The sequence below is a fragment of the Nilaparvata lugens genome, chromosome 9, assembly GCF_014356525.2.
Source record: "Nilaparvata lugens isolate BPH chromosome 9, ASM1435652v1, whole genome shotgun sequence".
Classification (NCBI taxonomy): domain Eukaryota; kingdom Metazoa; phylum Arthropoda; class Insecta; order Hemiptera; family Delphacidae; genus Nilaparvata; species Nilaparvata lugens.
In genome coordinates, this window is record NC_052512.1 from 9,396,194 (window position 1) to 9,419,942 (window position 23,749).

Sequence of the window (23,749 nt, forward strand, 5' to 3'; positions counted from 1 at the left end):
GTTGCAGGTTGTCTGCTGTGGATGGTGCTGTCTTGTTGATGGTTTCTGTACATGTGGCGGGCGTCAAATGCGAATTCCGAGAGGTAAGTTAATGTGTTTTTTTTTTTTTTTTTTTTTGACAATTTATTAGATGATATTGTGTATTGTTCAGATTCGGTGATATGGTTTAATGTTGCTCGCGTTCTCCCACCATGTGGAGGGATTGGGTTCGTAGTCGGTTATTTGTACGGTGTTATGGTCGGAAATGCCGGTTACTTTGTGAGGTCCCGAGTAAAGTTCGAAGAATTTTTTGGTTACTTTTCCCAAAGCATCGGACAGACGATGTGTTTTCACAAGTACCTCATCTCCTATCTGGTATGTGAATTGTTTAGACGATCGATCGTTATACTTCTTTCATTGTTCGGCGGCTTTTTCTAGATTCTTCTTTACTAGGTGAATTATGTTGAGGTTAGGTGTATCGGGCGGTCGAGGAAACGGTATAAGTAGTTCTATGAAAGATGGGTTCGGGCTTCCGAATAAAATTTCATAAGGAGTGAATCCTGTACTCTCGTTGACGCAGTTGTTGAGACATTGTTCCAAAAAGGGTAAATATTTCGTCCATTTGCGGTGATCCCTCTTACAATATGCGCGCATGAAGCGAGATATCTCAGCCATTTTTCTCTCTACCGGGTTTGCGCTCGGGGTGTATGTGGAGGTGCGGGAGTACAAAATACCTGCCTGGTTTAGTACCTCCTTCCATTTTTTGCTGCAAAAGTAGGTAGCGTTATCCGATAGTATTCTGGTGGGTTTTCCTATTTCACTACACCATCTTTCGGTGATACATTTGGCTAACTTCTCGCCGGTTATTTTCCCGATGGGACATAGCATAGTGTACTTAGAAAATACACAGGTTAATGCGAAGATGAATCTTTTTTGGTATGCTGCCATTGGTAATGGTCCGTAGATATCTGTGGAAATTAATTCATTCGGTTTGTCTGGAATTATTGCTATCATTTTTCCTCGTATGTGATATTTGCTATGTTTAGTTTTTTGGCATACATCACAGGCTCGGACGACTCTAATAACCTTTCTATTTAAACCCTTGAAATAGCAACAGGTTTTGAGGGCGTTCTGGGTTTTTCGGATTCCGAAATGACCTATTCTCTCGTGGGCTTCTTTGATGAGGTCAGTCTCTAGGTTAGTTGGTATAACGAGTCTCCAATGTTGTGTGTGTTTGTTGGCTCGATAAAATAGCAAATTCTCAAACATGAGGTAGTGATCACGATAGGGTTGGTGATCGCTTAGAGGGTTGCTTATCTCCTGGACAATTTGTTGTACGGTAGGATCGTTTGATTGTTCTTGAATTATGCGATTTGAAGTTAATAGATTTGTTGAGATTAAAGGGGATATGTCAGTTGGTAGCCGTATCGGTTGGTCAGCTTCTATATCATAACTGTGGAATGTTACATCTTGGCAATGGGTCGCGTCCACTTCTCGTGAGAGGAAATCGGCAGTTAGGTTTCTTTTTCCTGGTAGATGGGTTAAATCCAAATCGAATTCTTGTAGGAGAAGGAACCAGCGGGAGAGGCGGTTGTTGGATAATTTCGCAGTCTTGAAAAAGGTGAGTGCTTTGTGGTCGGTGTTTATGTAGATTTTGTGCCCGATTAGTAGGGTTCTGTACTTGGAGCACACTTCGACGATACTGAGCAATTCCTTTTCGGTGACCGAATATCTACGTTGTGCGGCGTTCATTGTTTTACTAAAGAATGCAATGACGGCCTTCTCTCCGTCTTTGTCTTTCTGGAAGATTTCGGCACCGAGCGCGTAGTCAGAGGCATCAACGTTGATATAAAAGGGTTGTCCCATATCAGGGTGTTTCAGCACTACAGTGTTCAGGAAAGCTTCTTTCAACTCTTCGAAAACCTTTTCTTCTTGCTCGCCCCATTTCCATGGTTTGCTGGATGATAGCGCATGGCTAAGCTGAGCTGTATAATGTGACATACGAGCATTGAATTTTCTATAAAATTGGAGAAAACCAATGAAGCGTTGGAGCTGTTTTCTGTTATTGGGGGATGGAAATTCTCTTATTGCTTTCAGTTTCTCTGAATCTTGACTGATCCCTTCTGGAGTGATAATGTGTCCTAGATAGGTTACTTTGTCGGCGAAAAATTTACACTTAGATAATTTGAGCTTCATGCCGCATTGGTTGAGGCGAGTAAATATTATGTTTAGATGTTGGCTATGTTCCTGGACGTTTGTGGAAGATATTATCCCGTCATCCACATAAAGCGTACAAAAATCAGTAATATCTTCTCCCAGTGATTGTCTCAAACATCTTATAAAGACGGACATGGCATTTCGGATACCGAATGCAAGCCGGGTGAATCTCAAATTTCTACCATTGAACAGAAAGGAAAGGTAGTCCCTCGATTCTTCAGCAATTTCTACCTGCCAGTATCCTGCACTCAAGTCGACTGTGGAATATACCATTTTTCCATGGAATGTCTGGAGTACTTGATCAATCTGTGCGGGTGATTCTCGGTCATCGTCCAGTATGGCATTTAGCTGTCGGGCGTCCAGACACAATCGGGTAGTTCCATCTTTTTTGGCAACACATGTAATTGGCAAACTGTAATGTGAAGTGGAGGGCTCGATAATCTTTAGTTCCTCCATCCGAGCTATTTCGGCTGCGGCGGCTTGTCGATGCGCAAAGGGAATGGGATAGGATTTTTTGAAGTAGTGCTCATGGGGCTTCACCTTCAACTTACATTGGAAATGGTTGGCCAATCCAGGTTGTTCCGAGAATACATCTCTGTTACGGAGAAAGACTTGTTTTACCTCTTCTCTGAGTTCGGGTTCCCATTCGGATTTGTTGCTGATGGTGAATAATAAATTTTTTAATAATTCCTCAGTACAGTCCTTTGTTTTATCTAGGTTTGTTGTCGAGGAAGACATTTGTAGAGCTGCTATATTACTCAACGACTCTTCTATATTTTGGATATCCCAGTCATCTTGCTCGGATCAATTATCTACATCACAGGACATGGTTTCCGCTATTTTGGACTTACCCTCTAATCTTAATGAGGTGGCTATGATGGCATCTTTGGTTTCGGAGATTAATGACAGTTTAAGTTGTTTGAAATTTATTATGGCTTTATAGTGATTTAAAAAATCAGCTCCAATAATTATATGTGGTCCGTTCACAGGTAACACGAGGAAAGAGTGCGGAAACATTTGCTGCTCAATCTGGATTTCGAGGAGACACTGGGTCGTTACTCTAATGCGACGTCCTGGATTGATACCTGACAGGTAAGTTGACGAGAGAGGTAGTGTAGCGATTTCAGTTGTACTTTTTATTTGATTATATAAGTCGTTCTGTATCAAGCTACATTGAGAACCAGTGTCGATCAATGCGCGGAGGTTTAATGATGCTAGCTGGATGGTAATGTATGTTTGATAACACGCATTTATTTTCTGCGGTAGGTTATCAGTTTCTTCTATCAGCGCTTCTGGAATGTCGTCTCGGAAATTTATACAGCAGTTGACCTCTTCTTCTAATCTGGTACTGGCAATCTCGAGGGGTAGATAGGTTTGAAGGGATTGGTCGTTGTTAGCCAATTGACGGGGTTTATACCTCACGTGCTTCGGGTGACGATGCTGATAACATAGTCGTCGCCTGTCCTGGTTTCGCGCTGCTAACATATTGGCCGGTCTGGAATTCACATGTGTTAACAGTGCTTGAAGACAGGCACGGTCGCCTAGTCAGGAGTTCGGTGAATTACTCTGGTTGCTAGGTCCGGGTTTGCTAACTTGGCCTCCAGAAGCTTCTTTATACTGCGGTTTCTGCTGTGTCCGGTCGGTGTTTATTATGTTCTCCCTTCGATGTTGTTGGTTTGGGTTGTTGTTATTTGAGCGCCGTTGAATTTGGTCTCGTCCGTCGTAATGAGACGGGTTATTATAAGTGGAGTTGAAGTTTCTTTGGTTGTTGTTATATGTTTGTGGTGGGCGATTTGGATTACGATGTCCGTGGCTAGATGAAGTGACTTGGTACTCTTCTCTGTTGTCGGGTTTGCGATGGGGTGCGTAGTTCGGTGAGACGGTGGCAAGCGGATGTTGATTGGGAGCGTGGTCATTCTGGCGGAAGTCACTCTGTCTATTTCGACCTTGGGGCTTGTCATCCACGGTCTGTAGACAATGTAGATAATTTTCCAGCTCTTTGAAGCTGGTAACTTGGTGGGTGGCCAATGCGAGTCGTATGTATCTCGGCATTTTATCTATGATTAATCTTACCAGCACGGGTTCGGGTACTGAATTATCAAGCTGCGTATTCAAATACCGGAGCCGGGTGATGAAGGTGGTGTAGGAATTATCCACACGTGTGTCGTACTGGCTAGAGACAATTTCTGCCAACAAACCTTGTTGTCTCCCTGCACTCCAATACTTCTCTAGGAAAACTTTTTCGAATTCTTCGAACGTCTTTATCTCCTGGGCACAGTTGTGGAAAAACAATAGTGGTTCACCCGACAGAAGAGCGGTTAGTTTCAGGCGCCATATCGGCCAGGGGGTAGGCACTAGTTGGTGTATGGATTTAAGCTGGTTAATGAAAGGTTTTGGCTGTATGGACTGTGGCGTATTATTAAATTTTTCCAGATTGTTGACGAGGGATAACATGCTAGAATTGTCGGCAGGTGTGCAACTACCATTCAGGTTCGGTGCCAAAGTCATTCGGGATTCCAGATGCATGATTTTCGAATCTGTGGCGGCTATTTTCCTTTCGAACTGGGTTTTTTGCTCTTGAATGCCATCTTGCATGGAATTGACCTTGTCGCTTAGATTTTCCTGTTGATCCGATAGGTGGTCTATTCGGCTCTCGAGGGTTGACTGGTTCTTTGTATTTTGTTCAATTTTGAGACTAACGAGATCCACGGAGGTGCTCACGGCTCGAATAGCAGTTTTAAGCTCTTGTTCTAAGTGCTGGCGTCCACTTTCGCACTTAGTGTGATGATTTTTTAATTCAATTTGCAAATGTGCTCGGGTCTGTTCCTCGGTCACCTTTATTTGGTCAACTATTTTCTCCGTCATCCGCTTTTCTAGCTTTTGGGTTTCGTTGGTTATGTTGACTCGCAAGTTTGTGTTCAAGTCGGCAAGTTTGCTCTCCATATTTAGGGACATCTCATCCATTCGGATGTTGAGATCATCGGTGATTTTATCTTTAATTTCCTGGGCTTGTTCAGCAATCCTCTGGTCGACCTGTCCTAGGATGGCCGTAGTTTTGCTATCCATGTAAGCAAAGAATTGTCTGTACTCCTTTCTCCGCTCTTCTCTATCCTTGTCTCTCTCTTCCTGTTGCTTGCGCTCTCTCTCCCTCTGTTCTTCTCGATCCCTGTTTCTTTCTTCTCTGTCCTTGTCTCTCTCTTCCTGTTGCTTGCGCTCTTTCTCTCTCTGTTCTGCTCGGTCCTGGTCTCTCTCTTCCTGTTGCTTGCGCTCTTTCTCCCTCTGTTCTGCTCGGTCCTGGTCTCTCTCTTCCTGGCGTATTTTTTGGTCCTTCTTCCACCGTTCGTCGATCTCAAATATCAACTGTTCGTTTGTAGCAAGGGTGCTGTTTGCCAGTGCTATTGATAGAGGTCCGCGAGTATCCTCAAATAATGTTTTTTCTTTATTTGCAGGTATCGAAGGAGCGGCATATGGAGGTGAAGCGGTTGGTACATCCTGGAGCTCGAGCTGGGTGGACGAATGCTGGCCCAGGTTATTGGTGTTGAAACCCATGGAGGATATGCTGCCGGGCTCGCGACTCCTTGGGGTCTCTGCCTCGTCGTCCACTGGAGTGGGAGTGCTGGATGGAGCGTCGTCAACTATTGCCGCATCCGCCTGCGCGCTGGGTCCTGAGGGTAGTGCTACTGGGTACAAGACATCCGAATTGGGGTTGGAGTCTTCCATAGTGAAGTGGCAGATTCTTGGCTGACAGCGTGGAAGTTCGAGTGACAGTTCGGTAGTGTGTGAGCAGACAAGCGAATCGATGCTAATTTGCTTAAAATTAGATAAGTGATGAGACAAGTGAACAACAAATATTTATCACAGTGATTAGTGCCGCGAGATGACTAGAGGATAATTCAGTGCACGTTGACCTTCAATTGTTCGAGGTAAACATATAAACATTAAAAATTAACAATAAAAATAGGACATATAGTACTAACATATAGCAATTTCTTGTGAGGTAGGATACGAAACCTTCTTGTTTTATAATTTTCGTGTGGTTCAGTCCACATACAAAATTGATCTGTTCAATCTCAAGTTCGTTCTTTCTCTCCCCTAAAAATTCATCACTAGTTGACAAATCTTTTACCCGCATTGATCATACAGGGCACGGCTTATTAATAATTGGGGTTCTGTGTCCCTCTGATTTGATTAGGATTGTTATGATGAATATTCAGGCTAAGTTTGACAAGTTGAGATTGATCCAAAGTTTGAAAAAATTTCTGGGTACTAGTGAAATAATTATGTAATCTAATAGTGTAGCTGTACATGCCTAGGGGTCTCATCAGAGGCTAACACGTTGGGCGCCATGTGTCAAGTTCTGCTCCTGGGAGGGGCATGAACATGCACTAAAATTGATAATTATAAACTCTTACCAATTAAACCAAAACTATAATCGTAAGCCATGGGCAATATTCCTCAACGTTTAATGCCCCACTGTTTTGTTCCATAGAAAGAAGAGGACGCAAAATGAATAAGTGATTTACGATTAGAATAGTCTGATTAAATAAGATAATTAAACGGTTGTAATATTTGAGGTTATGATTCAATGATAGATATTTGTAGGTTAGATCGGTTGATGTTTGTTTAATCGAATTGTCGATATCATTTAAGTCGATGTATTGAAGCAGAATGACTAATATATGGATGGGACAGATTGAAAAAGTTAATTCGCACAGCAGAGGGTTTGACGGTCTACAAAGGTAGCCGAAGTAAGGGATTTGAGACTCTAACTTAATATGGTAGGTGGCTATAATATAGTGAGGTGGAATTGAATTCACTTTAATAATAAAATACAGTGCAACTTGAATCTGCTGAAAATAAATCCTGTTGTCACTATGATCAAACAGAGATAGTAACTTTGGAGTGAACCTTTTCTCCAAGTGATGACCACCAATATATCCAGAATCCAATACTTGTGCCGTAATTTGGAAAGATATTAGACCGTATGAAACAACAGGTAGAATGGCAAATCCATGCGAACCAGGTCTCTGATAAATACTATAGGTTATGTAGCGAAGTGCTGGACCAAAATAGTAAATATTTCGAGCACCGAGTTTAATTCTAACATTGTCTATACGATCTATTACCTCTCTTTTCAACGTTGATCGGCTGATGATGCGGGATTCACTTCACCTCGGTGTAGCAGGCCGGTGGGAGTCGATTTACTATTTGATTCTGTGGGATACTCCCAATGACAGAATTTATTACTTGATAAGAAAAACGACCACCACTTACCACCAGAATAGATAATAGTCTAATGATAGATACTATACTCGCTACTGTCTGACTATTGCAAAACAGGACGTGTCCTGAATGATCAATGTGTGTCAGTCGAGAAAGAACGAATTTGGAGGTAAAATGAAGTAAATCCAGTTTAACAAAACGGTAATATGGATATATTCTGATAGATAAACTGTTACAGCAAATATGGAATAAATTAATGAACAAATTATGTGAATAATAATTTTCAATGGATACAAAATAAATGTTGGTTGATAGTAGATTTGAATCTTTAATTTATAAATATTATATAGAAAGTTCGGTATTCTTCAATTAAACAAAATGAAATGGATAATAGCCCTTGGAAAGGGTCATAAACTGAATTAGCTCAACAAGAAAAAACAAGTTAATATGAAATAGTGATTCAGAAAATAGAATAAATTAACAATTGAAATTATTCTCAGGGTGTGGTTTCGCCTAAGGAAAATAGACCTTTTAGCTAAGTACAGCGTGGATAGTTAAATGTATTTAATATTATAAAAATTAATTATGATAAGTTTTTGTACCCTTAAAACTATAGTCATGACTTTTCTAACTGAACGAATTTATGCGCTGTACAATTTTCGCAGATTTATGGGGATCCCCTTTTATATTCGACAACTTACGTAGACTTTTGTTTCCGTTTTTTGGTTTTTCGAAATATATTCGGCCGTAGAATATATCGTTCCGGCTGGGTCCTTCCACGTGGCGAAAAATGTTGAACAGACTTCACTGATATAATTTAGGGGTTTATTTAAATGAAATTTAAAATCTTGATATCACAATTATTATAGGAACTTTGGAACAACTTTTTAAAAAACAGAAAACGAAGATTAAGTTACATGAAACAGAAATTAAAGCTTTTAAACAATTAGGTACGTGGACTAGGTCTGCATCCTACCGATGATCCTTGCAAAATGGCCTCGAGTCTTCCTCTTCCAATTTTCACTTCAATTTCTTCTCCAAATTTTATCTTGCCAAATTTACATATTAATTCGGGATTGGTCCGATCCTGTGACGTAACCAATACGCCGAATGGGGGTGTCACTGTGTCCAACTTTAAAGCTTTAAATATGGTGAAATTCCTGGTTCGAAGTTGTTCCAAATTATTATATAGTTTTTTATAATTATAATAATACATAAATAATAGAATTCGTCTATGATGATATACTTTTAAATTGGTTTCAATGAACAGCTAATGATTATAAAACATAGACATGCTAGTATAAGATACAGTAGACAAAGATATATATGTTTATAACAATAACGAATAACATAATAAATAAATATTTCTTCCTAATAGTAAATAATATGGATAAAAATAAATCACCTGGTTTTGGTGGTGTGGGAGTTTTGGATTTTCATATCCTTGACGACTATCTCTATATCCCTCTATGTCACTTGATCAACTTATCTATCTCAAAAGGAATTTTTCCTGACTCAATGAAGATTTCTATAGTTAAACCAATTTATAAATCTGGTGCTCGTGATAACTTTGACGATTTCAGACCTATATCTAAATTGTCAGTACCCGAGAAAATTTTTGAAAAATATTTATTCATACACTTAAATAAATACCTTCTTCAAAATAATATTCTTTCCAACTCTCAATATGGGTTTCAAAAAGGAAAAAGCACTGAGTCCCTTCTCGTAAATTTTACTAATAAAATAAACAATCTGCTAAACGACAGATATCATGTTCTTGCACTATTTATCGATTATTCTAAAGCTTTTGATACCCTTGATCACAAGATATTACTGCGAGAATTATCAAATATAGGAATTACTGGCAATGTATTGAAGTTATTCAAGAGCTATCTGACTGATAGATGTTTCATGGTCAACCTGGGTGGCAATCACAGTGGATTACACAAAAATGATGATTTTGGTGTATCACAAGGAAGTATTTTAGGCCCGATTTTATATAACATCTATGTAAACTCAATTTCCAGTGTAATTAGTCATGGAGAAGTACTAACGTATGCAGATGATACTGTTCTGATAGTTGGACATGGAGATTTGAAAACAGCCCAGCAATTGATCCAACTGGATTATAACAGAATCCTAAGATGGTCCCACGACAGACATCTAATTGTTAATAGAAAAAAAAATGTATTAATGCACTTCAAGTCTCCCCATCTGAGATGCAATGAAATACCAACAGTATCAAGTCATGACTGCCATTGCCTTTATTCAAATGCTTTTCTAACTTGCAAATGTCCGCCTCTAGATCTAGTGAATAGCACCCGTTATCCTGGTATTATAATTGATTGTAGCCTGAGATGGAATCCTCATATCGATCACATTGCGAAAAGACTTCAAGCGCTAAATGCAAAAATTTATTATCTGCATAGAAACATCACTCCCGACTGCTTGTATCTAATTTATAAGTCACTGATGGAACCTATTGTTAGATATGGAATTGAAACATGGGGAAGTGCAGCAAATTATCTTTTAAAAAGAATAGAGCGAATCCAACTGAGAACATTGAACTGTATAACAACCAGAATCCCTGTCTTTAATATTGATCCTAACAACCTACAAAACATCTATATATTTTACCATACCCTATCACCCAGAAATTTTTACTTTTACAAACTTATAACACTTTTTAAATGTAATTTTCAGTATAGATTTTTTGCTCCTGCCGCACCTTACAACTTGAGATTTCCATTAATATTCCTGGTCCCCAGATTCAATAATGTATACGGCAAAAGATCCCTCCACTATGTTCTTCCCTACTTATTCAATAGACTTCCCCAAAATATTCGAGACTACACTAAAAAGGACATAATGATGTATCTTAATAATTATGCGAACACACTAAACTTATAATGTATTATATACTTAGATTATCTATAATATATATTATTATTATTGTTTACTATTATCTGGCTACACAATTACCAGCGAGTTTTTATATTATTTCTAAGTTCTGGCTGGCTGAAATTCTATTTTTCTCATTGTTGACACTGCCGCCTGCCTCAGCGATGAAATGTTTCATCAAGATAGTGTGAAACAATCCTTCTTTCTATTTTTCTTCTTCTTTTTCATACTTTTCAGTTGATTTTTCTTATTCAACAAACTTTGTAAAGTTATTTTTTAGTTTATACTTTCCTGTTTTTATTACATTACATATTGTCTTTTTCTTTATTTATTTCGAACTTGGAATGTCATAAAAATTCCTAGTAAACTTACCTAATTATGTTCTTAATATTGTTTTTGTGATTGGGCACCCGCCGAAAAACCTACAGGTTTGGCAGGACCCTAAATTGTTTTTTTTTGAAATTGTGAATAAAATTTGATTTGATTTGATATTATTTGATAGTCATATTATTCAGCCAGCAAAATTTTACTGATATTTATAATAATAAGTCTACAATATATATCATATAAGGATCCAGAGAACTTCAAGAACTGGCGTTGTGAGTCTCAAAGAATTTTGAAAGGATAAATTAGTGCTGTCACAAAGTGAATTTTTGTGACGGATAGAGAGCCGTCGTCCAGCATAAAATTAGCGAAATTATTCTATTTTAGAATAGGAATAGGATCGTCTGCCAGATATATTTTGTTAGATTTGTAGTTGTGTATACATTATCACTATCGCCGTCAACCCCTTTAAATTAGCAGCATTCGTATCATCTAAACGATAAGCGGCTACCGAGTCGGGCCAGTATCGCTCTTCATGAAATTTCTGGAATAGAAATATTGTTTACCGGCCTGAATTAGTGTAGTAATTAGTATCAGTGTCGTCATTAGCTGCACCCTTATCATCAGCACTAGTGGATTCAAACCCTGTCACATGACTAGTGGCGTGATCGTCTTTTCAGACTCCCATTGGTCAGCAAGCCCCTTTTCCCCCGGCCTCCTAACTTTCAGCGACCCGGTGTGGCTTCAAGGAGACCTGGGAGAGAGTCAGTTGTTCGGTGGTTGAGCGTGAGATCGGGTCGCGAATCTCCTCTCCTTACGACGTTACCGACACTAATTATTATTCTATCTTGTGTTATTGTAGAATATTGTAGGTCGAGTTCCGAACAACTCGGAGTTAGAATTACCTTGTGGGTTTTTCTTTCTTGTCAGCTATTTTTTTCCCGAATTCGTATCACTGGGGGTGAACGAATTATTCTTGGTTTTGAAACCTGTAAGGGATCTCAAGTTTGAGCTACAAACAGTTGAGTGGGGAAATTTAGCTAGGCTCTTAAGCAAATTATTTTTGAGGGCTTAATTCTTAAGTCTCGACTCTGTCGCTTCACGACGTTTAAGTTTAGTGCGGGAATTTGTTTGCTATTCTCCGTATTTAATTCTGCAGTGATTCAGGTAACTGTATGTTAGGACTGGTCACTTGTGTGCATTTCCTCTTCTGTAATAAGGTAATCTCAGTTTTTAGGGGTGTATTTTCCTTATTAATTTTCATACTATAGAGTGGCCCTGTATTTTAAATTCGCTTAGCAGTTTCTGACTTGCTGTAATTCCAAGTAGGAAAAGCCCAATCCTTTTCCTAGAGAACTCAGGTGCAGCTTGAGCTCGTCCTCGTCGAAGTTTCCAGACTGCGACGCTTCCTGCTCTCAGGTACAGCTTGAGAACGTCCTCGCCGAAGTCCCCAGACTGTGGCATCCTTTCTCTCACTTTCTCTTCACTTTCCCTATTCTATAATCCTTCTAGCTCTCAGGTGCAGCTTGAGAGCGTCCTTGTCGAAGTCACAGACTGCGACTCTTCCTGCTCTCAGGTACAGCTTGAGAACGTCCTTGTCGAAGTCACAGACTGCGACGCTTCCTGCTCTCAGGTACAGCTTGAGAACGTCCTTGTCGAAGTCACAGACTGCGACGCTTCCCACTCTCAGGTACAGCTTGAGAACGTCCTTGTCGAAGTCACAGACTGCGACGCTTCCTGCTCTCAGGTACAGCTTGAGAACGTCCTTGTCGAAGTCCCAGACTGCGACGCTTCCTGCTCTCAGGTACAGCTTGAGAACGTCCTTGTTGAAGTCACAGACTGCAACGCTTCCTGCTCTCAGGTGCAGCTTGAGAACGTCCTTGTTGAAGTCACAGACTGCAACGCTTCCCGCTCTCAGGTACAGCTTGAGAACGTCCTCGCCGAAGTCCCCAGACTGCGGCATCCTTCCTCTTACTCTCTCTTCACCTTCCCTATTCTATAATCCTCCTAGCTCTCAGGTACAGTTGAGAACGTCCTTGCCGAAGTTCCCAGACTGCGGCATCCTCTCTCTTCCTTCCTCTTAATTTTTCCTACCCTGTATAGTGCGAGATCTCAGTTCCAGACTCGAGATCGTTCCCGTCGCGGTCCCCAGACCAGCGAGAGGTGTAGGAAACCTTATGTAGAGCAGGATCTCAGTCACAGATTAGAGATCGACCCAGTCGCGGTTCTCAGACCAGCGAGAAGCTTAGGAGAGTCCTTGTAAACCTTTCCCCATCCTCTCATAATAGTCGACATACTGACTATTAATTTAAAAGCGTTTCGGACGATTGAGAGTGATTCCCATACCCTTAAGGGCAGTTACAGATTGGCCCTTAATAACCGGCGCGCTGTCATCAGATCAGCGCGGAAATCCTGTTTAGCAGTTTCAGAATTGCTGAAAATCCTTTCGCAGCTGCAGGCTCGCGATTCAGAAATCCGACACCCGAAACCTCATCCATTGAGCTTTAGTTATCATAAAATTGTAATTGATATACTGTATTTAGCTAGCAGGTTCAGCTTGCTGAGAACTATATCGCGATTCACAGATCGCGAGTTATTGAACAAAACCCCATTAGTTACAGGAAGGAACAATCCTATTAACGAATCTCCATTTCCCAAGCCCGATAAAATATTCCCTATACCTCAAACTCGGTATACCATATCCTGTACCTTATACCTCTTACGCCCCTCCAATCATATTGATCTAATACCGGTGCGCAGATTCAGTCTGCACACCGACAGCCCGCAGTCTCAGATTGCGAAAACCGTAACAAAAATTCTATATCATTCCTTGTTAAACTCCTTCCCGAGTTCCTCCACCTACAACCTTTATTCCGGGCTTGCAGGTACAGCTTTGCTCGCCGTCAACTCGCAGTTGGTTCAGATTGCGTACTACCTTTACAAATATAATTATTTGTGGGGATCTGATATCCGGATCCGTATCCCTGGTTAAGGTTACCTCAATTCTCCCTAACACCCAACCTGAATTCCAAGAGCCGAGGGCCGAATCGGCCAACAACGGCACGGGCACACACTCTTCCCTTCAAATTAAATACCTCCCGCCAAAGACAGAGGGTAAAGAATCAGGACAGGGGGAGAAGTGTAGGTCCAGTATCTCCACCAGTCAATACGGTCACCGACCCCGACCCATACCCGGCTGTAGCTAGTCCGCGTCGTAGCAATACTTCGCAATTATTGGAAAACCTAGAGGGTGGAATAGGACATACTAATAAAACTGACGTCTCCCAACGTGAGGCTAAGACGTCTGGCGCCCAAGTAGATCGTGAGCAAAGGTTAAGTAAACCCCAGTGCACGATGTCGGAACGGGGAGAGGAGTCTACACTCCAAGAGTACGAGGAGGACCAGGGAGATCACGAGACAGACACCACGGAGCGAGAAACCGACCCTCGAGTGTCGTGGGTGTACCGGCTGAGTAAGGAGGAAGCGGTCAACTACCTGGAGAGTCTTGGCCTGTCGGCAGTGGGGACTCTGACGGAGCTGAGGAGGAGGATGGTTGAACACCATCGGTCCCGGACCGCTGCGACCTCTCAGACTCGCCGGACGATGCTATCCCAGGCACAAGCCGTGTCTACTCCGAGCCGTCCCTCCACAACAGAGTGAATCGACCAACAGGTATAGAGCCGGCACCACACCGCTCTTCAGGCACGTATAGTCAGGGCGCTGTATGTGATAAGGTAAGAAGTTGGAATTTACGTTTTGATGGTGTATCAGATGCTCCTAGTTTTATCGAGAGGCTCACTGAACTTCAGAGCGCATATGGGATATCCGGGGAACAATCTCTTATAGCCCTACCAGAGCTGATGGAGAGAGGGGCCCTACTCTGGATGCGGAATCGTCGCTCCCAGTGGAGGACGTGGGCTGACTTTGTAGAGGCGTTTAAACTCCGATACTATCCCCATACTTATAGTGACGATCTTGAAAGTCAAATCATTGCAAGGAAGCAGAGGGAGGGCGAACCGGCTGATGAGTATGCCGAAGCCCTACTCACTTTAATGAGGAGATTAGGAAGTTACGACGGGGATAGGATATATCAGAGGGTGTATCAGAATTTATTACCCAGATATAAGCTACATGTCCGAAGTGTAGGAGCCCAAAACATAGACCAACTGTTAGATATAACTAGGGAATATGAGGCAATCCGTGCTGAGGAAAAACACTCTAGGTTGTCCTCACGGAATACTAAAATCGAGGACAATAAACGGGGAGAAAATTCAGCTAAGGCAACTACTAAACCACGGGAGACTAAAGTGATAGAAGAGAGTAGTACTAGTCAGGGTCCTGTGTGCTGGAATTGTAAAAAGACAGGACATTGGAGGTCAACTTGCCCCGAGCTTTCTAAGTGTAAGGAATGTGGGAAAAATCATGATCAGTGTAACTGTAAGTCCCAGAGTAAAAGATCGTCGGGAAATTCAGTAATTCATTCAACAAAGATTTTAAGCCCCAGAACCGTGTCAGGAGATACACGAACTTTCATTGATGTGAGTTTGGCGAACCAGAAATTTGTCGCTTTGATTGATACAGGATCGGAAAAATCCTACATCAGTACACAAGTTCTGAGAGCATTAGAACGTGAGGGGTCAGTAAAGAAAGAAAACTGCACACATAAAGCGATACTCGCTGATGGGAAGTCTGCTCTCCTCTCGATAAAAGTTGTTACCCAATTGAAAATAGAAAATATTTCTGTTTCTTTCCAGGCTGTAGTGATGGAAGGCCTTAAGCCTGACGTGTTGCTAGGAGTGTCATTTATGATTCAGCATAATTTAACTATCAATATGAGGCATAATAGAGTAGAATGGGAACCAGAGATAGTGGGAGCTATACGTGGTAGTAAGAGTTCAGCGAATACTTCTAAGGTGTCGACTGTAGCTGCCGTTAGACCAAGTAGGGAGGTCGGAGATAACGGGGTGTACATGTACGTAGGAGTAGAGGGGGTGGACCTGAATGCCGCTATAGATACCTCATCTCAAAAGTCATACGTTTCTAGTGAGATCGCGAAACGTCTTAAGATAGAAGGAGAGACCACTTTACCGGTCACTGTATGTGGCAAGGAGTATAAGTGGCAAGTGTCAGTTGTCCCAGATATTGAACCTCGTATGATTTTAGGAGTGGAAAATCTGCGTAAGATGGGAGCTGTATTAGAAATGCAACCCCAGGGAGTCCGATTACGGAGTAGGGAAGGGGAAGGTAGGTTATCAGTTGTCTCTGAGCAGGAGAAATTCGATAATTTTCTGGAAGAAGAAAACCGGAAATTCTCTTCACTCCCAGGACGGACCCATATCTTGAAACATAAAATAAAACTCCAGGAAGGAGTTGAACCCTTCAGACTTCGTCCCTATCCCAGGAACCCTATCATGCAAAAAGTGATCGATGAGGAAGTCGATACAATGCTTGAACAGGGAGTCATAGAACCCAGCTGTAGCTCGTGGAGTTCTCCTATCGTATTAGTAAAAAAATCGAATGGGAAAATAAGGTTCTGTATTGATTTTCGTAAACTTAATTCTGTGACTCATAGAGATGCTTACCCCCTCCCAAATATGACTGGTATTTTAGACAGGCTTCGCGATGCTAAGTATATATCTACTATTGATCTGAAGAGTGGTTATTGGCAAGTTCCGTTAGATGAGGAGAGTAAAGAATTGACTGCTTTCATAGTGCCGGGCAGAGGTCTATTTCAATTTAAAGTGATGCCTTTCGGCTTACACTCAGCTGGAGCTACCTTTCAACGTTTGCTAGATCAGGTGATAGGGCCTAAACTCGAACCATATGCGTTCGCGTACTTAGACGATGTGGTAGTATTAGGGGAGACTCTTGAATCCCATAGAGAACATCTCGCAGAGGTTTTCCAGAGGTTGAGAGACGCAGGTCTAATTATAAATAAAGATAAGTGCAATTTTCTGAAATCTGAGCTGAAATACTTAGGTCATATTGTGACAGAGCAAGGCCTCCGTACCGACCCGGAAACGATTAGGGCTGTTAGAGATTTCCCTACCCCGCAGCGTGTTAAATCTCTCAGGAGCTTCCTAGGGTTAGCCTCCTGGTACCGTAGGTTCGTCCCTAATTTTTCAGAGCTAGCAAATCCGTTACATCGTTTGTTAAAATTGAAGGTGAATTGGCAGTGGGGAGAAGAGGAGGAAACGGCATTTCAGAAAATCAAAGATGCTTTAACCTGTGCCCCAGTATTAACCTACCCTCATTTTGAGTTACCCTTTGTGATTCAGACCGATGCCTCCGACGAAGGGTTGGGAGCTGTCTTGACTCAGGAGATTAATGGTGAGGAGAAAGTTATTGCTTATGCGAGTAGGGGTTTAAGAGGTCCCGAAGTCCGATATACCACAACCGAGAAAGAGTGTCTAGCTGTGATATATGCCCTGAGAAAATTTAAGTCATATGTGGAAGGTTACGAAATTACTGTGATTACCGACCATCAGTCCTTGAAGTGGTTGCATGCCATCCCCCATCCCACTGGTCGTTTAGCACGATGGGTAATGGAAATGCAACAATATAATTTGAAAATAAAATATAGGAAAGGGAAGTTCAACATAGTTCCAGATGTACTCTCACGCACCCCCTGTAAGGAGGAGCTCACTTCGGGAGAAACGAACTCCGAGGGTGGGGTGGCCCCTATCGCTATTGGTCGAGAGAACGACGATAGCTGGGTAAAGAAAATTAAATCATTACTGATTGCAGACCCCGAGAAATTCCCCGACTATACAGTTAGAGATGGGTTGTTGTATAGACACATTTGGCCTAGGAGGCGGCTCCAGGAAGAGCAGAGTGCTGAGGGGTGGAAGCTTTGTGTCCCAGTGAGCTGTCGCTCTGAAGTTTTACAACAAAATCATAATGCTCCTACCGCGGGTCACTTTGGCATATATCGTACATATGACAAGATAGCGCGCCTATATTATTGGCCTGGATTGTTTAATGATGTTGCCACCTATGTACGGAGGTGTGATGACTGCATTAAGATTAAGGTAGAACAGAGGACCCCATATGGTCGCATGAAAAATCCCCGTAAATTGTTTCACCCTTGGGAGACTGTCAGTACTGACTTAGTCGGCCCGTTACCCCGTTCCAAGTTAGGACACCGTTACATAGTCGTGTTTCAAGATCAGTTCACTAAGTGGACGGAAGTGGCCGCCCTATCTAAGGCAGATAGCGCAGGAGTCACGAAAGCTTTCCGTGAATTGATTGTCACACGGTATGGAGCACCTAGGATGCTCATTTGTGACAATGGAACCCAATACACTAGCAAGTATTTTCGCTCGTATTGTGAGGATAATGGCGTGAATGTGTTTTTCACCCCCCCATATTCTCCTAGTTGTAATCCTACTGAAAGAGTGAACCGTGTACTCAAAACTATGATACAAATCTTTGTAGGAGAGAACCACTCGGATTGGGACCGATATTTAAGAGAATTTTGTTTTGCGATGAATACAACTATTCATCAAGGCACCCAATATACTCCAGCTTATCTCAACTTCGGTAGGGAATTGAGGGCTCCAGGTGAGTCCGCATTCGAGTCTCAAGACGATCCACGTACGCAGGTTTTGAAAGTAGTCAGGCCACGCTACAGAAAAATATTAAGGTATTAATTCAAACCAGGAAAATTGTAGTGGATAATTTGGATAAAGCATATAGGGATGCTAGCCGTTATTATAATCTTCGGAGGCGAGATGTTAAGTTATCCCCAGGTCAGTTGATATATAAGAGAGAACATTATTTATCTTCGGGAGTTGACCAGTTCGCCGCGAAACTCGCTCCAAAGTTCTCAGGCCCCTGGGAGGTGGTTGAGATATTGAGTCCTACAGTAGTGAAGGTTAAAGTAGCAGAGAATAAATCTGTGACTGTTCATGTGAAAGACATTAAGTTGTTACCCCCATGTGTAGAGGAGGAGGAGGGGGAATCTAGCTCTGAAGAACAGGCGAACGCAAATTGCGTTGGTGGAGTGAAGTGCGGGTTGCCTATACTAGCCTTAGACGGCGCAAGGTGCGGGGGCAGCACTTCATTCAACTAGTTATTACGTTTCCCGTTAGATGCCGCGACAGGGTTGATTCACTGGTTTCTTGCTCCTTCTCTCGTCGCATCGCATAAGACGTTCGAACCTTTTCTTTCAGGATATTTTTGTTATCTGTTTATTGTAGGGTTGCTTTTATCGCGTTCCCGATAATGATAATCTTGTCTTTCTACACTGTCGTTACCTGAATATTTTTGTATAAGCCCATCTAGTCGTCTTTCTATTGCTTCAGTAGTGCTTCGACTCTCTTAGCAGTATGGCGCCTCGTCTTGGTCTACTTGATCGCTTTTTATCCATCGCTGAAGTGCGTTCACGTAATGTGAAAAGTAGGGAGGATGGTGTGTTGTTCCGTAGTTTGAAGGTGCGACATTGGAACATGTCAGTGAGAGAGCGCCGCGGCGCTTTGTGCCGTATATCTACTGAAGCGCAGTGGGCGATTCCTATTGAAATCATGGGTGGGGTGGTGGTCGCTCTTGTGAACCGGTCCGACTCATCTGTATTACTCTTCGACCCTTGTCGGATAGCTGATACGACGCTTAGGGCTCGTATTTTGTGGCTTATTCATGATCATTCCATGTTGAAAAATTTGGTTTCAGCTCCAGCATTTCACTTCCGATTCCATCCGTTTTATCGCGATTCACTCTCTTATTCCGATGCTGTGTTATACATTATTTTCCATTTGAATAGACATTTGCACGACTTGCCATATGCCCTGTCAACACCGTTATCTGAAGTAGTGTCGGAGATCGGTCAGAGTATTCCAGAACTAGATATTTCGGAATTTTCCTCCTTTTGTTCTGCTGTCAATGTATTTCCGCCTGTCGGTTCGACAGACTCTTCCCTGACATTTCCGTATCCTGAAGTGGTATCCCCTGTCCCAACCGAGAACGAGGACGAGCTACTAGCTGATCCGGAAGACGACTCAACAACAGTAGAAGTCAATGAGTTTGTTCGGTGGACAGTCACCAGCAGTGTACCTCCTCCACATCGTCATCTTCTTCATCTTCGACCACTTCTTCCCCGCCCGCATCACATCCCTTCTCTTCTTCCTCTCTACCCATAGCCCGTGTTCCCGAGGCTATTCCCCCCGTACCGTTTCAACTGATACACGAAGTCTTGACTAACCATAGAATGATTCCGGCGGAGGACATGGAATCAGTATCATCGATCACTGGAGCAGCCGCGGAGGTCACCACGATGGATATAGAGTCATCTGCCCCCGCGTCGGCTATTTCAGCAGCGACACCGTCTACTTCCAGGAACCTGAATCCCCCGATTTTCGACAGATCCCGCATTTTGTACAAACCTTACAATAAGCCAGGTGCTCGTAAGCGACGGGCCGGCCGTCCTAGGTTTAAAGTGCTCGGTCCCGACGGCAAGTGGAAGTGGATGAGAGTGCGACATTGATCTCATATTGTTTTCAATGAGGTATTAATTAGGAGGTTAGTTTTTTTTTTTGGAAGAAGATTATTGTTGTTATTTTCCTTTCTTTGCTCCGTTCTTTTATATTCAGTACAGTCGTCGAAATTTCCTTTTAAATATTTTTCTTTATTACAGCTGCTGCTGCCAGATACATAGGAATTTCAGATTTATAGCTCTATGCCGTCCTCACCATAATCTTAAAACTCATGTCCATTTCTTTAGAGTAAGATACCGTTGACGTCGACTCTCTATTTCCAAATTTATTTTTTCCCGGATATGACGTACTATTCCCCTGGACTTGACTTTCCTTTCTTTGTTGGTTGAACTTCATGGGACAATTCGGATGTGGTGTGGTTATACCCGGTATTCCCGACGTCGCCTTGTACCTTCAACGCCAATCCCCCCCCCCTCCTTAGTAGGAGTGGGGTGTCACAAAGTGAATTTTTGTGACGGATAGAGAGCCGTCGTCCAGCATAAAATTAGCGAAATTATTCTATTTTAGAATAGGAATAGGATCGTCTGCCAGATATATTTTGTTAGATTTGTAGTTGTGTATACATTATCACTATCGCCGTCAACCCCTTTAAATTAGCAGCATTCGTATCATCTAAACGATAAGCGGCTACCGAGTCGGGCCAGTATCGCTCTTCATGAAATTTCTGGAATAGAAATATTGTTTACCGGCCTGAATTAGTGTAGTAATTAGTATCAGTGTCGTCATTAGCTGCACCCTTATCATCAGCACTAGTGGATTCAAACCCTGTCACATGACTAGTGGCGTGATCGTCTTTTCAGACTCCCATTGGTCAGCAAGCCCCTTTTCCCCCGCCTCCTAACTTTCAGCGACCCGGTGTGGCTTCAAGGAGACCTGGGAGAGAGTCAGTTGTTCGGTGGTTGAGCGTGAGATCGGGTCGCGAATCTCCTCTCCTTACGACGTTACCGACACTAATTATTATTCTATCTTGTGTTATTGTAGAATATTGTAGGTCGAGTTCCGAACAACTCGGAGTTAGAATTACCTTGTGGGTTTTTCTTTCTTGTCAGCTATTTTTTTCCCGAATTCGTATCACTGGGGGTGAACGAATTATTCTTGGTTTTGAAACCTGTAAGGGATCTCAAGTTTGAGCTACAAACAGTTGAGTGGGGAAATTTAGCTAGGCTCTTAAGCAAATTATTTTTGAGGGCTTAATTCTTAAGTCTCGACTCTGTCGCTTCACGACGTTTAAGTTTAGTGCGGGAATTTGTTTGCTATTCTCCGTATTTAATTCTGCAGTGATTCAGGTAACTGTATGTTAGGACTGGTCACTTGTGTGCATTTCCTCTTCTGTAATAAGGTAATCTCAGTTTTTAGGGGTGTATTTTCCTTATTAATTTTCATACTATAGAGTGGCCCTGTATTTTAAATTCGCTTAGCAGTTTCTGACTTGCTGTAATTCCAAGTAGGAAAAGCCCAATCCTTTTCCTAGAGAACTCAGGTGCAGCTTGAGCTCGTCCTCGTCGAAGTTTCCAGACTGCGACGCTTCCTGCTCTCAGGTACAGCTTGAGAACGTCCTCGCCGAAGTCCCCAGACTGTGGCATCCTTTCTCTCACTTTCTCTTCACTTTCCCTATTCTATAATCCTTCTAGCTCTCAGGTGCAGCTTGAGAGCGTCCTTGTCGAAGTCACAGACTGCGACTCTTCCTGCTCTCAGGTACAGCTTGAGAACGTCCTTGTCGAAGTCACAGACTGCGACGCTTCCTGCTCTCAGGTACAGCTTGAGAACGTCCTTGTCGAAGTCACAGACTGCGACGCTTCCCACTCTCAGGTACAGCTTGAGAACGTCCTTGTCGAAGTCACAGACTGCGACGCTTCCTGCTCTCAGGTACAGCTTGAGACGTCCTTGTCGAAGTCCCAGACTGCGACGCTTCCTGCTCTCAGGTACAGCTTGAGAACGTCCTTGTTGAAGTCACAGACTGCAACGCTTCCTGCTCTCAGGTGCAGCTTGAGAACGTCCTTGTTGAAGTCACAGACTGCAACGCTTCCCGCTCTCAGGTACAGCTTGAGAACGTCCTCGCCGAAGTCCCCAGACTGCGGCATCCTTCCTCTTACTCTCTCTTCACCTTCCCTATTCTATAATCCTCCTAGCTCTCAGGTACAGTTTGAGAACGTCCTTGCCGAAGTTCCCAGACTGCGGCATCCTCTCTCTTCCTTCCTCTTAATTTTTCCTACCCTGTATAGTGCGAGATCTCAGTTCCAGACTCGAGATCGTTCCCGTCGCGGTCCCCAGACCAGCGAGAGGTGTAGGAAACCTTATGTAGAGCAGGATCTCAGTCACAGATTAGAGATCGACCCAGTCGCGGTTCTCAGACCAGCGAGAAGCTTAGGAGAGTCCTTGTAAACCTTTCCCCATCCTCTCATAATAGTCGACATACTGACTATTAATTTAAAAGCGTTTCGGACGATTGAGAGTGATTCCCATACCCTTAAGGGCAGTTACAGATTGGCCCTTAATAACCGGCGCGCTGTCATCAGATCAGCGCGGAAATCCTGTTTAGCAGTTTCAGAATTGCTGAAAATCCTTTCGCAGCTGCAGGCTCGCGATTCAGAAATCCGACACCCGAAACCTCATCCATTGAGCTTTAGTTATCATAAAATTGTAATTGATATACTGTATTTAGCTAGCAGGTTCAGCTTGCTGAGAACTATATCGCGATTCACAGATCGCGAGTTATTGAACAAAACCCCATTAGTTACAGGAAGGAACAATCCTATTAACGAATCTCCATTTCCCAAGCCCGATAAAATATTCCCTATACCTCAAACTCGGTATACCATATCCTGTACCTTATACCTCTTACGCCCCTCCAATCATATTGATCTAATACCGGGTGCGCAGATTCAGTCTGCACACCGACAGCCCGCAGTCTCAGATTGCGAAAACCGTAACAAAAATTCTATATCATTCCTTGTTAAACTCCTTCCCGAGTTCCTCCACCTACAACCTTTATTCCGGGCTTGCAGGTACAGCTTTGCTCGCCGTCAACTCGCAGTTGGTTCAGATTGCGTACTACCTTTACAAATATAATTATTTGTGGGGATCTGATATCCGGATCCGTATCCCTGGTTAAGGTTACCTCAATTCTCCCTAACACCCAACCTGAATTCCAAGAGCCGAGGGCCGAATCGGCCAACAACGGCACGGGCACACACTCTTCCCTTCAAATTAAATACCTCCCGCCAAAGACAGAGGGTAAAGAATCAGGACAGGGGGAGAAGTGTAGGTCCAGTATCTCCACCAGTCAATACGGTCACCGACCCCGACCCATACCCGGCTGTAGCTAGTCCGCGTCGTAGCAATACTTCGCAATTATTGGAAAACCTAGAGGGTGGAATAGGACTTTCTAATAGTGCATACCTGTATTCATGACGAGCGTTTTAAAGATCAATTAGAAGAATAATAGTTGATTTTCATTATCCTCGATTGAATATATGGTTACTGATAATCAGTCACTAACTATCTTTTTGATTTCCTTATTGGTAATCTTCAATATCTTCAAGAGAGCAGCGGTAAGATTTGTTAATTATCAGTTATTGAAACCCATGGTGGTTCATTACATTGAGAGTATTCAT

At 42.6% G+C, this 23,749-nt stretch overlaps 2 protein-coding genes across 3 annotated transcripts in view; one reads left to right on the forward strand and one right to left on the reverse strand.

Moving 5' to 3' along the window:
- The window catches only part of LOC111047664 (lipase 3-like), a 174,138-nt gene that overhangs the window by 120,842 nt on the left and 29,547 nt on the right, over positions 1–23,749 (reverse strand). The window lies entirely within an intron of this gene.
- Positions 18,254–20,653, forward strand: LOC120353030. The gene is made up of 2 exons (XM_039435470.1): positions 18,254–19,299; positions 20,334–20,653. Exons 1-2 carry the CDS (start codon positions 18,975–18,977, stop codon positions 20,339–20,341), a joined length of 333 nt encoding a protein of 110 aa, XP_039291404.1. The 5' UTR covers positions 18,254–18,974; the 3' UTR covers positions 20,342–20,653.